The sequence below is a fragment of the Salmo trutta genome, chromosome 14 (assembly GCF_901001165.1).
Source record: "Salmo trutta chromosome 14, fSalTru1.1, whole genome shotgun sequence".
In the NCBI taxonomy this organism is placed as follows: Eukaryota; Metazoa; Chordata; class Actinopteri; order Salmoniformes; family Salmonidae; genus Salmo; species Salmo trutta.
The window spans coordinates 60,471,490-60,488,124 of NC_042970.1; the positions used below are offsets into that span (position 1 = coordinate 60,471,490).

Genomic DNA, 16,635 nt, shown 5'->3' on the forward strand with positions numbered 1-16,635 from the left:
TCACAAGCGCAGGCACACACACATTCATAAATTTGCACATTCACATGCACGTTCAACTGAAGCACACAGTTTTTGTTAGAAACGGGGCAGCTTTATTTTCCTCCCCATGTTTTCTTCCTCATGTCTCACCAAATCGGATTTGTGCCTCTCACCTTGACACAGTTCGCTCTAAGCTCTAGGCTGTGTACCAAGTCGCATACAGTGCCATTTGAGAGGCAGCCCTGGAGTTTCATTAACCATCAATCACTGCGGCAGGTTGCATCGAGAATGAAAGCCCCAAATGTTCTCCAATCACTGCTGTCATTCAAACCCAAGAGAAAGCCTGACAGCACTTTGTTCATACAGTCACATCTCTACATCTCATTCTCTCCGGCATGCTGTATTATTCAGCCGTTTGCGGAGGCGGAGTTTGAAACTAATTGCGAGTGTACTGTGGATGGAGACCTGAGGAAATGTAGCAATGGTAGTCCTATAATGTAATTGGGGGAATGGGGAAGCAAGCCTACATCCGGGGGCATTGTTTAATGTTGGCTGGTGGCTGTGCGGAATTGTTCATGGATGTGCATATAATGACATTGGCTGGTGTTCAGTCAATTTCAAATAGTGGGTTTCTGAATATCGCTTCTGTTCACTTTATGCATTCGGTTACAGTTCCTTGTTATGGCCGGTTAATAGGTTCCTTCTTGCTTTGCCAATTTTGAATTTAGCACAGACCTTGCTAAAAATGGATTCTGAATTGGAACTGGTAGAGCAGCCTGATCTCATAGACTAGACGTAACATAATATACGTAAATGAAATTAGTATGATATGTTACATTTGGTATGGTTACATAACACAGAAGGTTGCTTAACGCAAAAACGAAAGGAGGGTGGTGGGTCGAAGTTGATGGGTAGGCCGTAGGCGTATAACGCAAACGCCTTTTAATGTGACATGAACACAACCAGTCATGATATTTTCATCTGATTGTCAAACAAATCTCTTCAAAAAAGTAGGAATGTTCGTCCACTCCAAAATAATTCCAGCATCCAAACTGCATACTCACGCCATTTTATGAATGGAAATAGACCTGCTACAAAACACCAAAGAAGTGTGCCTAATGAGATTCCGCGATTGCCATTGATAAGGCCTACATTTATTGATGCGTCTTGCTGACAAATGTAACTTTTTTGTAGCCTGAAAAGTTGGGACACCTGAAATGCATTGGAATAAAGGCTATTTTTCTCAAGGGCGCATGGCAAACAAATGGCGAAAAATGAGGAAGTACAAAGGAAAATCTATGCGTAAAGGAGCTCATCTAAAGCTGAAATTCAGCACTACTGGATGGACAGCGCTGCCACAAAGAAATACATTTTTTACACCATGAAAAAAAGAGGTGGGGGTGTTCATTTCATATTTACCACAGTAAAACATATTTACCACAGCATTTTAAATGAATAGGAGAATGGTTAAATTAGCATTATTTTGTTGCATTTAGGGGAGCTAACGTCTCATTCAGGAGAGCTGAGCCACCCCTTGGCTCCCCAGTAATTCGCACCATGGGCCCTGTTTCCATAGTTACGGATGTATAACCCCGTGATGACAAGCAACGTGCGTTTGACTTCATATGCTGTTGTGCTAAAAAAAATTGGTCACAAATATTAAGCTGTTGTCTTTACCTCTGCCATATTGATGACGCCCACAGCTAAGGTCTTATACCCCAGGATGGTACGGTTTTTATATCGCTTCCTCCTCTGCAGCATGATCTGCAATCGGTTGGCGTCCCTTTTGAGGAAGTGGGGATACTAGGGGGGACAGAAAAAGGCTTGACACACATTAGGTGTTACAGGAGGTTACATCACACAGTACATCATGTCTGTAGCCATGACAATGTTTTTCTTCAGTCAGTCATTTTTTTTCACCTTTATTTAACCAGGTAGGCAAGTTGAGAACAAGTTCTCATTTACAATTGCGACCTGGCCAAGATAAAGCAAAGCAGTTCGACAACATACAACAACACAGAGTTACACATGGAGTAAACAACATACAGTCAATAATACAGTAGAAAAAAAAATAAGACTATATACAATGTGAGCAAATGATGTGAGATAAGGAAGGTAAAAGCAAAAAAATGCCATGGTGGCAAAGTAAATAAAGTATAGCAAGAAAAACACTGGAATGGTAGATTTGTAGTTTGAAGAAAGTTCAAAGTTCAAATATAAATAATATGGTGCAAAGGAGCAAAATAAATAAAATAAATAAATACAGTAGGGGAAGAGGTAGTAGTTTGGGCTAAATTATAGATGGGCTATGTACAGGTGCAGTGATCTGTGAGCTGCTCTGACAGCTGGTGCTTAAAGCTAGTGAGGGAGATAAGTGTTTCCAATTTCAGAGATTTTTGTAGTTCGTTCCAGTCGTTGGCAGCAGAGAACTGGAAGGAGAGACGACCAAAGGAGGAGTTGGCTTTAGGGGTGACCAGAGAGATATACCTGCTGGAGCGCGTGCTACAGGTGGGTGCTGCTATGGTGACCAGTGAGCGGAGATAAGGGGGGACTTTACCTAGCAGGGTCTTGTAGATGACCTGGAGCCAATGTGTTTGGCGACGATTATGAAGTGAAGGCCAGCCAACGAGAGCATACAGATCGCAGTGGTGGGTTGTATATGGGGCTTTGGTGACAAAACGGATGGCACTGTGATAGACTGCATCCAGCTTGTTGAGTAGGGTATTGGAGGCTATTTTGTAAATGACATCGCCGAAGTCGAGGATTGGTAGGATGGTCAGTTTTACGAGGGTATGTTTGGCAGCATGAGTGAAGGATGCTTTGTTGCGAAATAGGAAGCCAATTCTAGATTTCACTTTGGATTGGAGATGATTGATGTGAGTCTGGAAGGAGAGTTTACAGTCTAACCAGACACCTAGGTATTTGTAGTTGTCCACAAATTCTAAGTTAGAACCGTCCAGAGAAGTTATGCTGGATGGGCGGGCAGGTGCAGGCAGCGATCGGTTGAAGAGCATGCATTTAGTTTTACTTGTGTTTAGGAGCAGTTGGAGGCCACGGAAGGAGAGTTGAATGGCATTGAAGCTCGTCTGGAGGGTTGTTAACACAGTGTCCAAAGAAGGGCCAGAAGTATACAGAATGGTGTCGTCTGCGTAGAGGTGGATCAGAGATTCACCAGCAGCAAGAGCGACATCATTTATGTATACAGAGAAAAGAGTTGGCCCAAGAATTGAACCCTGTGGTACCCCCATAGAGACTGCCAGAGGTCCAGACAGTAGGCCCTCCGATTTGACACACTGAACTCTGTCAGAGAAGTAGTTGGTGAACCAGGCGACGCAATCGTTTGAGAAACCAAGGCTACTAAGTCTGCCGATGAGGATGTGGTGATTAACAGAGTCAAAAGCTTTGGCCAGGTCAATGAATACGGCAGCACAGTATTGTTTCTTATCGATGGCGGTTACGATGTCGTTTAGGACCTTGAGCGTGGCTGAGGTGCACCCATGACCAGCTCTGAAACCAGATTGCATAGCGGAGAGGGTGCGGTGGGATTCGAAATAGTCGGTAATCTGTTTGTTGACTTGGCTTTCGAAGACCTTAGAAAGGCAGGGTAGGATGGATATAGGTCTGTAGCAATTTGGGTCAAGAGTGTCACCTCCTTTGAAGAGGGGGATGACAGCAGCTGCTTTCCAATCTATGGGAATCTCAGACGACACGAAAGAGAGGTTGAACAGGCTAGTAATAGGGGTTGCAATAATTTCGGCAGATAATTTTAGAAAGAAAGGGTCCAGATTGTCAAGCCCAGCTGATTTGTAGGGGTCCAGATTTTGCAGCTCTTTCAGAACATCAGCTGAATGGATTTGGGAGAAGGAGAAATGGGGAGGTTTGGGCGATTTCTTTGATGCCTTCAGATCCGCCACCTCAGATGGGCTTTGAACGCCAACCTGAGGTGCAGGAAATACACTAAAACTAAAAAAGGGGTATATGTTTACATTATTAATGGCACTACCATTAATTTAGCAAAAAGTGCTGTACATCAACCGTTGGCTAATGAAAATACGGATTTCAGTCACATAACAGATCACTCTTTGATACTTTTGAAAGCCATGTTAACCTGGCCATACCTGGAGTGAGAAGGTTAGCTCAAGGTCAGTCTCCATCAGTCCGTCTGGGGGAAGGACATACTCATTGGACCTCAAGATGCGCTTGGACCCCTGTGGCGGAAAATTTAAAGAGAGGTACAGAGAGAGTTAGGGATCTAATGGTGACTGAAACAAAGACATTTGGTGGTAACACTTCGACTTTGCAATGTTCCTTTCCCCGAGAAACGTGTATAGAAACTCAATTCTAAAACGTACACATTCCTGTGTCAAATAAGGAGTGTTTGCCAACGATGCCTAGTAGGCAGGGGCTAAAGTTTAGGGGTTGTTTCTGGACAGGGTCTTGGAGTTGCATGTTACCTCAGTAACCTACTGATCCAGCCAATTTAAAGGTAGACTCAGCGATATGATGTAGATACAGAAAGTAAACAGCATAATGGATCAATTTCCACAACAACTAAGAGCGCTGAAGCACGAGGCTCAACTTCTTTGGCGCCCTTGCTAGCACGCTGTGAACAGCGTGATGTGAACACGTGCACAGATACTGTGTGCGACTGTGAGAGAGCATCTCGCTCATCTCAATATCTCCGGTGCTGCTCGTGTCAACGTCACTTCGCTGAGTCTTTCCCTGCATGCTCTATCATCTCACCCCACTTCCAATAAAAACTTTCATCGTGTATCAGTGGCCGTGTCTGAATACCCATACTTGCGTCCTAAAAAACCACATTTTATAGTATGTGGCATTTCGAAAATCAAGTATACTTTAAATGCCTGGACGTCATACTCATTTTTGTTTTGACAACAGCTGATCAATTAGATATGGGGATGCGCTACCGAAATCAATGAATATTGCAGGATATCTTTAGATATCCTGCAATAACTGGCTATTAAGACTTCTGTTTTTTTATGGGAATTCACTACAAAGCTTTACTGCTTGGCTTAGATCTGGGGATGCTCTACTGAAATCAATAAATAGCTGGGAAACACGTTCGCGCATGATGCAAAATATAACGTTTTATACTATGTGCATTTTTGGACTCGGACATTGCTCGTTCTGATATTTCTTAATATCTTTCCTTTTCATTTTTGGATTATGTGCGTATTGTTTGGTATTGCTAGGTATTACTGCACTGTTGAAGCTAGAACACAAGCATTTGGCAGCACCTGCGATAACATTTACAAATCTGTGTACGGGATCAAGAAACTTTGATTTGATTAAGAAGGAAATGTATGTATTTTGTATGTATTTCATTTATAGCTATTAATTTATTCATTTTGTACTGTTTTTTGGGAAGTCCTTTTTATAAACCCAAATTGGATTTCTGTTCTCATTTAAAAGTGTTTCTTGTTTGTAATAATACTTTTTTTTTTCAATCAGTACATCTACTGTTATACTTTCAACTTTTAAGCATAAAAGATGCCCTCACACATCTGAGCTATGTTATTGCAGGTGCAATACACAATCTTTAGTAGCCTAGCTATAGTTGCCAAGATCAATTAATAGAAGTCTTTGAGAGCATGCATCCTCCAAAGATGGAGAGGGACAGTTCATGGCTTGATCAGAGGAAGAGTAGCTCTCTGCGTCATTCCTCTACTGCATCTCCCCATTCCTCTCAAGCTACAGGTGACTATTCAATTGATGCATGCTTAGGCCTATGGTTAACTCAAGTTTACTCCAAATACGTTTTTCCAAATGCTAGCTTCTTAGCTAACAAGAACACTCCGCTGTAGAGAACGGTCACTGGGTGGGGTTACAGACGATCCTTTTCAGTTCATATGCAAAGCCATAACTGATGGTGCATTCATAACAACAGGGAACTCTGAAAAAAAAAACATGCTCCGACTGGGAAAAATATTTTTGAACAGTCATCCAACTCAGATGAAATTCGGCATCCTACTAGAGCTGAAGATCACCGACGTCACGATTTTCCCCAGTCTGAGCTCGTTTTGTTTCCGAGTTCCCAGTTGTACGTTGCGGCCACAGCATACTTTTTACTAAACAATACGTGATAAATAGTACATAGTACGATTAATATGCAGTATGCAGTTTAAGTAAGTAATAGTCAAGCCAAAATTCGGACACGGCCAGTGACATGCAGAAAAAAATAGGGGGAAAAGCTTATTTTCTTTCTATCACGGTCAGTTAGCGCTTCACTAACTCTCCATGCTGACTGTTTTGTTTTCTTGTGGGAGGCTTGGCTAGCTTCACATCCAAATTAACTGACTGGAAATGCAACCGGCTAATCGCTAACAAGACAACAGGGAACAGCAGCAGTCAGCATCAAACTTCTAATGAGCTGTCGCATACAGCTGTACTAAAATGGACCAGCAGACAGTTATCAGTGTGGCTCAGTTGGTAGAGCATGGTGTTTGCAACGCCAGGGTTGTGGGTTCGATTCCTATGGGGGACCAGTACGGAGAAAAAAAATGTATTAAATGTATGCATTCACTACTGTAAGTCACTCTGGATAAGAGCATCTGCTAAAAAATAACTAAAATGTAAATCTTATGAAGCTTCACAAAACATTCAGTCTTTAAAGATGAAAGGGAGGAGGAAAGTTTGTGAGGAAAACAAAACACATGGAAAAATCTGTATTCGGACCTGCATTCCTCATGGTGACTCAGCAAACTAAAAAAGGGCGCTAGCTACAAGACATTAATGCTAATTGATCCCAGAGCAGGAAGAACAGACATGTGGCTTCCAAGAGTAGCCCCATGGGGCCCTGACAGACAACTAGGTGCGTAGGTAGGTGTTGACTTCAGACAAGTCTGAAACCAAAGCTATTGGTTAGCTCAATGACAATACAATTAACTAACTTCTGAATGCATTCAAAAAACTGAAAAGTCCAAAAACAAGTATGCATTAGCGGGTTTTAACATACGGAACCAAACCGCCACAGTCTTCTGATTTCTGTAGCTAGAGATACAGAGAGTGACCAAGAATAAACATTTTTCACACTATTTTTCCCTCCTGTCAATGGGGAATAAAGAGCAGTCGAGACCCGTCTTAACTCCTGCCTAAGCTGCAACTTTCGGTTCTTTTGTATAGCCGCTCAACATGCCGTCATCAGAGGGTCAGATGTGGCTAGCTAGCCATTACAATTACCACTCATGGAAATTAATACACCTGAATGGTGTTCTCAGAAATATGCTGAAATACCGAGTTACTTGAGAAGAGAGCAGCCGTGGGAAATATTGACTGAAACTTTGGTCAATATATCTCTGTGTGCATCTGAAAGGTAAGCATGCCATGTACAGTGTATAGAATTATTGCAAAGATTTCTGATAATCTACCACTCAATGACCAGTGAATTTACCACCAGTAATTAGAGAGAACAGAAAGAACACAGTTCAACCACACAATGCTCTTTCTCTCTGACTGCATAGAACCTTGAGCAATACGCGAGTACTGGGCCGTACCCCGGCCCAAGCGACTACTTTGGAATGTAGAGTGCCCCGAGTAACGGTCAGACATAACTGTAATCTTTTTCCTTTCTCTCTGTTCCTATCCTGTTCCTATCGTACAAGATGTCACCTTGGTAACCGCTTGGGCAGTCCTCTGAGACTATTGAGCTTAGTGGAAGGAGAGATTCTGAAACGTTGTCAGGTGTGAAAGGAAAAAGTATGGAGCTATGTCGCAGTTCTGCCAAGGTGCATGAAATAAAGGATGTAGAAAATATATGCAATGACAATAGAAATAGCTTGTAAGGAGGACCACAGAGAAGTGAAAAACACTTCCGATGTTGGCCATTAGCTTTTGTTAGTTATTGCCATATTTGAGTAAATTGATGAGTAGTATTGACCTTGACATAGTCCTTTGAATTTTCTGTTAATTTCAGAAAATAGTATCAGCCAATTGATGCAAACAGTTGTTACCAAACCATCCCATAACACACTTCAATGGTCAACAGCAATCCAAGTTCCTATGTTTTTATGGACACTCCATTTGATACTAATACAATCCGAAGCACATTACTTAAATCATCATAATATTCTTAAACTGGACTCACCTGTATTTTGACAGCTATCACCACAGAGCTAAGCTCTCGGTCCAGTTCTTTGAGGACAATCAGCTTCTTTAGGGTCAGGCTGCACAATCTGTGGTCAACAGGGGAGACAGGGAAGGGATTTAGTTTAGTTTCATTCATTTAGATCATTTCAAACATGCACAATGATACACAAACATCGCCATATATGATAAAGTGGTTAACTGATAGCATGTAAACAAAGCTATTGTAGGCATATTCCATTAGGGTCTTCAATGGAACATTTAGCGATGTTTGAACAAATCAATTCAAAGGAAGTCTGCTTTACTGGTATGAATGGCAATACGTATAGTACTTTCAAAGCAAATGCAACATGTACACATACTGTAAAATGAATAATAGAGCTGAAGGAAGAAAAAAGATGAAGTCATGGATAAAAATGTACAGCTGAGCGAGAATATGAAAAGGTATAGATTCATATTTGACAACCCTTGTATTATGATAACTTGGAAATTGAGAAAGACGTCAAAGAAATGATGAATACATACATATTTCATTATTTCACACACAAAACAAATTGCCAGTAATAATGAAATAAAGTCATGACTGCCTATCATAACAAAACCGTTTTTATTTTTCATGATAATCACATCATTATCTTGATGCACCGCTTCATCCCTCTCAAGAGCTGCTGTCGTGAGGAAGGATCATGTATTTCAAAAGGATAGAAAAACACGAGTGTTGAACAAAAGGTACTCAGCCCACTACATGAGATGAGTAGCGCTTTCATAGACATAATGTCTGTGGGCATAATTCTATTCAGACTAGGCATACTGTATTCACCGTGTGTGTGTGTGTGTGTGTGTGTGTGTGTGTGTGTGTGTGTGTGTGTGTGTGTGTGTGTGTGTGTGTGTATTGTTAGGGCTGGGCGGTAAACTGTAAAAAAAAAAAAAAAACTACACCGGTAATCTTTCATGGACTGGTTTGGATTTTTACTTTACCTTCTATAACAGTATTTTAATGTTTGATTTATTACATTAAATCATTCAGTAATGACCAGTTTTTATCGCCAGTAAGAAACTGCTAACAGCTGAGAACTTCTAGCTAACACAACAAGTCAACAACTTTGGGAGGGCAAGCTTGCAAAATAGAGACCCCCTGAAATTGTCTGACTACCCCTTAGTGGCGAAAGTAAGAACTGCAATTGAAGCGAATAGAGGATAATAGTTATTCTGTCAATAAAAGTTGACGAAATAGAGGCATACTAAGACAAAAGAAACGTGACACAGTATGTAAATGATAAAAATCTGTACAGGAAACGAAATGAAGAAATGATTTAAAATGCTGGAAGTGAATGCTGGAATTTAACAAATAAGTTTGATTCCTATGCAACAAATAGGACTACTTCACTGTCAGTTTTGTCCTATTATTTTTGGTTGAAGTTCCGTTGAACAGTAAAGCAATTAGAATGTAGAAAACCCATTAAAACCACTTAGAATTAATTTGTTGCCATCCTAGGGTCATCCAAAAGCCATAAAGAATATTTTGAACTTTTATTATTAAGAAACATCCAATGCTGTCAAATACTGAGAAAAATACTGTGATAAGATATTTTTTTACATACATATACAGTTGAAGTCAGAAGTTTACATACACATTAGCTAAATACATACAATTCCTGACATTTAATCCAAGTAAAAATTCCCTGTCTTAGGTCAGTTAGGATCACCACTTTATTTTAATAATGTGAAATGTCAGAATAATAGCAGAGAGGATGATTTATTTCAGCTTTTATTTCTTTCATCACATTCCCAGTGGGTTAGAAGTGTACATACACTCAATTAGTATTTGGTAGCATTGCCTTTAAATTGTTTAACTTGGGCCAAACGTTTCGGGTAGCCTTCCACAAGCTTCCCACAATAAATTGGGTGAATTTTGGCCCATGATCTTTGTCCCCATGTGCAGTTGCAAACCGTAGTCTGTCTTTTTCTATGGCGGTTTTGGAGCAGTGGCTTCTTCCTTGCTGAGCGGCCTTTCAGGTTATGTCGATTTAGGACTCGTTTTACTGTGGATATAGATACTTAAGGACCTGTTTCCTCCAGCATCTTTACAAGGTCCTTTGTTGTTGTTCTGGGATTAATTTTCACTTTTCGCACCAACGGTGTCTCCAGGAGACAGAACGCATCTCCAGGAGACAGAACGCATCTCCTTCCTGAGCTGTATGATGACTGCGTGGTCGCATGGTGTTTATACTTGCGTACTATTGTTTGTACTGATGAACGTGGTACCTTCATGCGTTTGGAAGTTGCTCCCAAGGATAAACCAGACTTGTGGAGGTCTACACAATTTTTTCTGAAGTCTTGGCTGATTTCTTTTTATTTTCCCATGATGTCAAGCAAAGAGGCACTGAGTTTGAAGGTAGGCCTTGAAATACACCCACAGGTACACCTCCAATTTACTCAAATGATGTCAATTAGCCCATCAGAAGCTTCTAAAGCCATGACATAATTGTCTGGAATTTCCCCAGCTGTTTAAAGGCACAGTCAACTTAGTGTATGTAAACTTCTGACCCACTGGAATTGTGATACAGTGAATTATAAGTGAAATAATCTATCTGTAAACAATTGTTGGAAAAATTACTTGTGTCATGCACAATGTAGATGTCCTAACCGACTTGCCAAAACTATAGTTTGTTAACAAGACATTTGTGAAATGGTTGAAAAACGAGTTTTAATGACTCCAACCTAAGTGTTCGTAAACTTCTGACTTCAACTGTACATAAGATACGTTCCTTGGCCTTTTATAAACACATTTCATGCAATTCTACTATACTTTATATGACTGGAGACATTAGCAGAATATTTTTTAATGCGACAAAAATTACAGTGTAGCCTACTCTGCTGACACTGACAAAGATCAATAAAAACGACATTGTCTGATCCATATAATAGGCCTACGAGAAGGGAAGAAAAAAAATGCCTACAACATGACATCCATTTAACCTGGAGGAGGAAATTATTGTCTGAAAACTGGCACAACAATGATAAAGAGTGAATCTGCGCACACCAATGCTCTCCGCTGGTGCCAATAAGATAGGCTATACAGTTCAAACAATTAAGTTGACAGATTAGAGTATAAACGACAGATTAGAGTCTTTTCATTGTCTTCTCTTTACAGCAATATTGGCCTACCAAGCAAAAAGGCAGTAACTACTCATTTGGTTGGAAATTAGTTAATGTCATTTTTTGCTACATTAAATCATGTGGACAAGTATTCTGCCTCTATTGTACTGTGTTTTGGAGAAAATGGAGGTCATGTTGGCAGCAACTGCATAAAGTTACTGTGAAACCAAGGTAAATTAAAACCATTTTTCTCAGTTCTGCGCTATGAGCAGTTACTGCCTTTTTGCTTGGTAGGGCAGAATAGCCATTTGCTTTCCAACTATGATAAAATATTACGATACGCCTGGCTGGGCATCTCTACTTTTCACTGACAGTCACAACTCAACAATCTATGTGGTATTTGCATAGACATTAAAACCAGGGTATTTGCCGTACACACTGCTCAAATTACGGGCTATTCCGACTGTAGGAAATGTGATTTAAACAATCCACAGCTTTTGTTTTAGAAGCCAATTATCATCTGTGGCCAAATCATGCTTTCTGGTCTAGTAGCCTATTTTCAATGTTTTTTTTTTTTGTTTTTTTTGTATAGACAGGAGTAGGCTAATTAGGTTAAATCATTTTGGCAATTTAATTCAATTTACTTTAGGGGAAGCTTAGCTTTTTATTACAATTTTTATTTAACCTTTATTTAACTAGGCAAGTCAGTTAAGAACAAATTCTTATTTACAATGACGGCCTACACCGGCCAAACCCGGACGACGCTGGGCCAATTGTGCACCGCCCTATGGGACTCCCAATCACGGCCGGTTGTGATACAGCCTGGATTCGAACCAAGGTGCCTGTAGTGACACCTCAAGCACTGAGATGCAGTGCTGCACCACTCGGGAGCTCCAGCTTATGGACACTGTGCTTATGTCCATAGCGCACTTGTGATGGAGTTTTCGTAACAAATGGCCACTGGATTCATGCAAATAATCATGGTTCTGCCAGGTAGGAATAGCCTACTTTGTAGTTACCTTTTACTTACATATCCATCTCCTCGACCACGGTTAGGCTATCATTAGCATCGCTAAAGGCTACACAAAGTGGTAGACATAGGCCCGAAGCGCGCTGCACACACACAGACAGGGGCATTCCCATGCTGTTGTTTCCTCTTCAGAAAGCTGGTATATTTTTGGTAAATTGCACATTACTGTTTGAATAAATCATGATAATCAAAAATAAAAAAGCAAATTGTGAAACGAAAACTAACGTGGCCAGGTCCATTTTAAGCCCTGGCACCCTTGCGACCATTTACAAATGTGTGTCGCAATGCCAAGTAAAACGGTCGCAAATGCGACTGTTTTGGTCGCCGTATCAAACCCTGTGTAGAGACCTAATTAGTTCTCCGTCATTAATCTAACAGCTCAAGGAGAAGATATGCTATTGGATCGTAGGCTTACATAGGCTTATTACAATATAGTACTGTTCATTAATAAATGGTTATGAATCCATATTTTGAATTTCCAAATGATAAGAAATGCCTATAAAGCTTAGGATTTTTAATGTATATATTGCTAATAAATCTTTATAAGGTTTTATTAAAAGTGGGTACTGGCAAAACTTTATTTATCCAATAGACTTAGGCGCTCATGCCAGATTGTTGATTATTGGTTAAAAAGCCCTATCCATAAGGAAATATAAAAGACACTGTTTGCGAGTCTAGAAACATTAACACGACACAAAAAAACTGCAGGCAGTGAACCATTGAACCTCAAATGTATGAAAACAAGGTAGAAAATAAAAAACATCTGCACACCATCTGCATGCTCCGAAGAGATATCTTTTTAATTATTACAACATTTCAAAACTGCAATAGGTCTTCGTCAGGAGACCATGAAACCAATGCACGTAGGCAGAACATGAAAACATGACAAAAAGGTAGGAAACAAAACAGATATTGTATTGTCAGTTCAGCTCTGAATAGGAGTGCTGCTGTGAGCTTCATTAAAATCTCACAGTGGCCCTGAGCTCTTCGTTTTCACCTCAGACTGTAAGTGCGCCCGAAATGGCAGCCTATTCTCTAAAGTGCACTATGGGCCCTGGTCAAAAGTAGTGCACTAAATAGGGAATAAGGTGCCATTTGGGATGTAGCCTCTATCGAAGTACTGCATTGCCAGAGTATGAGTCATACAGGAAGCTAGAGACAGCTCCTATTCTTCCATTCTAGTGAATTTGGAGGAAAAAGTATAGCTGGGGTTGAATGAATGTGTTTTCTTTCCACTTTTCACTCTCTCTCACACTCTCTGTGATGGGGTGGCAACCTTGGTCAGCAGAGTAGAAAAACATTCACTTTCCAATTCCCCACAGACACTTACTCAGAAACACATACACACGCACAAAAAAAATGCAAGCACTTTCAACAGACTTACACCAAAAAACACACATCCTCTGACCCCTATCCCCCCCACCACACACACACACACACATACACACAACCGAGGGGAAGTTCGGGTCACAGTCTCTGTCTTTGAGAATTTGGACTCGTCTGGAGTGTAGTTGACAGGCAAACAAACAGGCCAATTCAACATCCAGCACTGACAGCACACACACACACACACACACACACAACAAGAGACATGCACATGCACGCGCTCACAGGCAGACCATACAAACACAAATACACAAATGCACCCAAAGAGATGCACACAAACACACATGGACACAAAGGGGCTGGAATGTTAGGAAGCAGTCATGGAGAAAACTTTGCGCTAACTCAGCACAAAGCCAGACCACCTGATTGAAAGCATTCTGTACCGGCCATTCATCAGAAGGACAGAGGCAGAGAGAGAGAGTGAGAGACAGAGAGAGGGGGGAGGGGGAGTGGATGGACAGAGAGATGAAAAGAGAGGGTTGGGGGAGGGAGATTGAAATGTCTGGACATTCCAACACAGAGGCCAGTACACTAAAAGTATCACAGTACCATAGAAAAAAGAAATGGAGGAACATATTCAAGATAGATCAAGTGCAATATATTATAAAAGAAAGCGAACTGCATGGAATATGGGCAAAAATGCATCAAATGATTTAAAAAAAAATCTTCGACATAGAAATGCTACCAAAAATGATTTACTGAAACTTGTTACAAATGACAGAGTCAACGATGATTCACTAAACAATATTTTGAAAGAAGAAGCAAAGTATTTTAAGCATATGTTTTCATTTTGGTCTCCTCCATCTCCAGTAATGGAAGTTAATTGTATGGATTTATTTTCTATTAATAATGTAAAATGAACAGCTGTAAAGAAAGACTCATGTGAAGGCCAAATTACAGAGGAGGAAATTATTGACGCAATTAAAGCCTTTAACTGGGGCCAAGCTTCCAGCCATCCAGGATCTCTATACCAGGCGGTGTCAGAGGAAGGATCTAAAAATTGTCAAAGACTCCAGCCACCCTCATCATAGACTGATCTCTCTACTACCGCACGGCAAGCGGTACCGGAGCGCCAAGTCCAGGTCCAAAAGGATTCTCAACAGCTTCTACCCCCAAGCCATAAGACTCCTGAACAGCTAATCAAATGGCTACCCAGACTATTTCCTTATCCCCCCCTCTTTTACGCTGCTGATATTCTCTGTTTATTATCTATGCATAGTCACTTTAACTCTACCTACATGTACATATTACTTCAATTAACTCGACTAACCAGTATATACAGTTGAAGTTGGAAGTTTACGTACACTTAGGTTGGAGTCATTAAAACTCGTTTTCAACCACTCCACAAATTTCCTGTTAACAAACTATAGTATTGGCAAGTCGGTTATGACATCTACTTTGTGCATGACACAAGTCATTTTTCCAACAACTGTTTATGTACAGATTATTTCACTTATATTTCATTGTATCACAATTCCAGTGGGTCAGAGGTTTACATACACTAGTTGACTGTGCCTTGAAACAGCTTGGAAAATCACAGAAAATTATGTCATGGCTTTAGAAGCTTCTGATAGGCTAATTGACATCATTTGAGTCAATTGGAGGTGTACTTGTGGATGTATTTCAAGGCCTACCTTCAAACTCAGTGCCTCTTTGCTTGACATCATGGGAAAATCAAGAGAAATCAGCCAAGACCTCAGAAAAAAAATTGTAGACCTCCTAAAGTCTGGTTCATCCTTGGGAGCAATTTCCAAATGCCTGAAGGTACCACGTTCATCTGTACAAAAAATAGTACGCAAGTATAAACTCCATGGGACCACGCAGCCGTCATACCGCTCAGGAAGGAGATGCGTTCTGTCTCCTAGAGATGAATGTACTTTGGTGCGAAAAGTGAAAATTAATCCCAGAACAACAACAAAGGACCTTGTGAAGATACTGGAGGAAACAGGTACAAAAGTATCTATATCCACAGTAAAACGAGTCCTATATCGACAATGCTCAGCAAGGAAGAAGCCACTGTTCCAAAACCGGCATAAAAAAGTCAGTCTACGGTTTGCAACTGCACATGGGGACAAAGATCGTACCTTTGGAGAAATGTCCACTGGTCTGATGAAACAAAAATAGAACTGTTTGGCCATAATGACCATCGTTATGTTTGGAGGAAAAAGGGGGAGGCTTGCAAGCCAAAGAACACCATCCCAACCGTGAAGAATGGGGGTGGCAGCATCATGTTGTGGGGGTGCTTTGCTGCAGGAGGGACTGGTGCACTTCAAAAAATATATGGCATTATGAGGAAAGAAAAGTATGTGGATATATTGAAGCAACATCTCAAGACATCAGTCAGGAAGTTAAAGCTTGGTCGCAAATGGGTCTTCCAGATGGACAATGACCACAAGCATACTTCCAAAGTTGTGGCAAAATGGCTTAAGGAAAACAAAGTCAAGGTATTGGAGTGGCCATCACAAAGCCCTGGAAAATTTGTGGGCAGAACTGAAAAAGCATGTGCGAGCAAGGAGGCCTACAAACCTGACTCAGTGTGGGGTTTTAGGCTGGGTTTCTGTACAGCACTTTGAGATATCAGCTGATGCAAGAAGGGCTATATAAATACATTTGATTTAAATTTGATTTGATTTGAGTTACACCAGCTCTGTCAGGAGGAATGGGCCAAAATTCACCCAACTTATTGTTGGAAGCTTGTGGAAGGCTACCCGAAACGTTTGACCCAAGTTAAACAATTTAAAGGCAATGCAACCAAATACTAATTTTATATATATATATATATATATATATATATATACACTCAGCAACAACAAAAAAATCCCCTCACTGTCAACTGCGTTTATTTTCAGCAAACTTAACATGTGTAAATATTTGTATGAACATAACAAGATTGAACAACTGAGACATAAACTGAACAAGTTCCACAGACATGTGGCTAACAGAAATGGAATAATGTGTCCCTGAACAAAGGGGGGGGGGTCAAAATCAAAAGTAACAGTCAGTATCTGGTGTGGCCACCAGCTGCATTAAGTACTGCA

General features: G+C 40.6%; 1 protein-coding gene across 2 annotated transcripts in view; it reads right to left on the reverse strand.

The window, feature by feature from the left end:
- The window catches only part of LOC115208513 (phosphofurin acidic cluster sorting protein 2), a 110,955-nt gene that overhangs the window by 49,044 nt on the left and 45,276 nt on the right, over positions 1-16,635 (reverse strand). For both annotated transcript variants that reach the window (XM_029776638.1, XM_029776639.1), the window contains exons 2-4: positions 8,084-8,171; positions 4,098-4,187; positions 1,657-1,782 (exon numbers count right to left, since the gene is read on the reverse strand). In XM_029776638.1, coding sequence (XP_029632498.1) covers positions 1,657-1,782; positions 4,098-4,187; positions 8,084-8,171 — 304 coding nt within the window. The remainder of the gene's footprint in view (positions 1-1,656; positions 1,783-4,097; positions 4,188-8,083; positions 8,172-16,635) is intronic.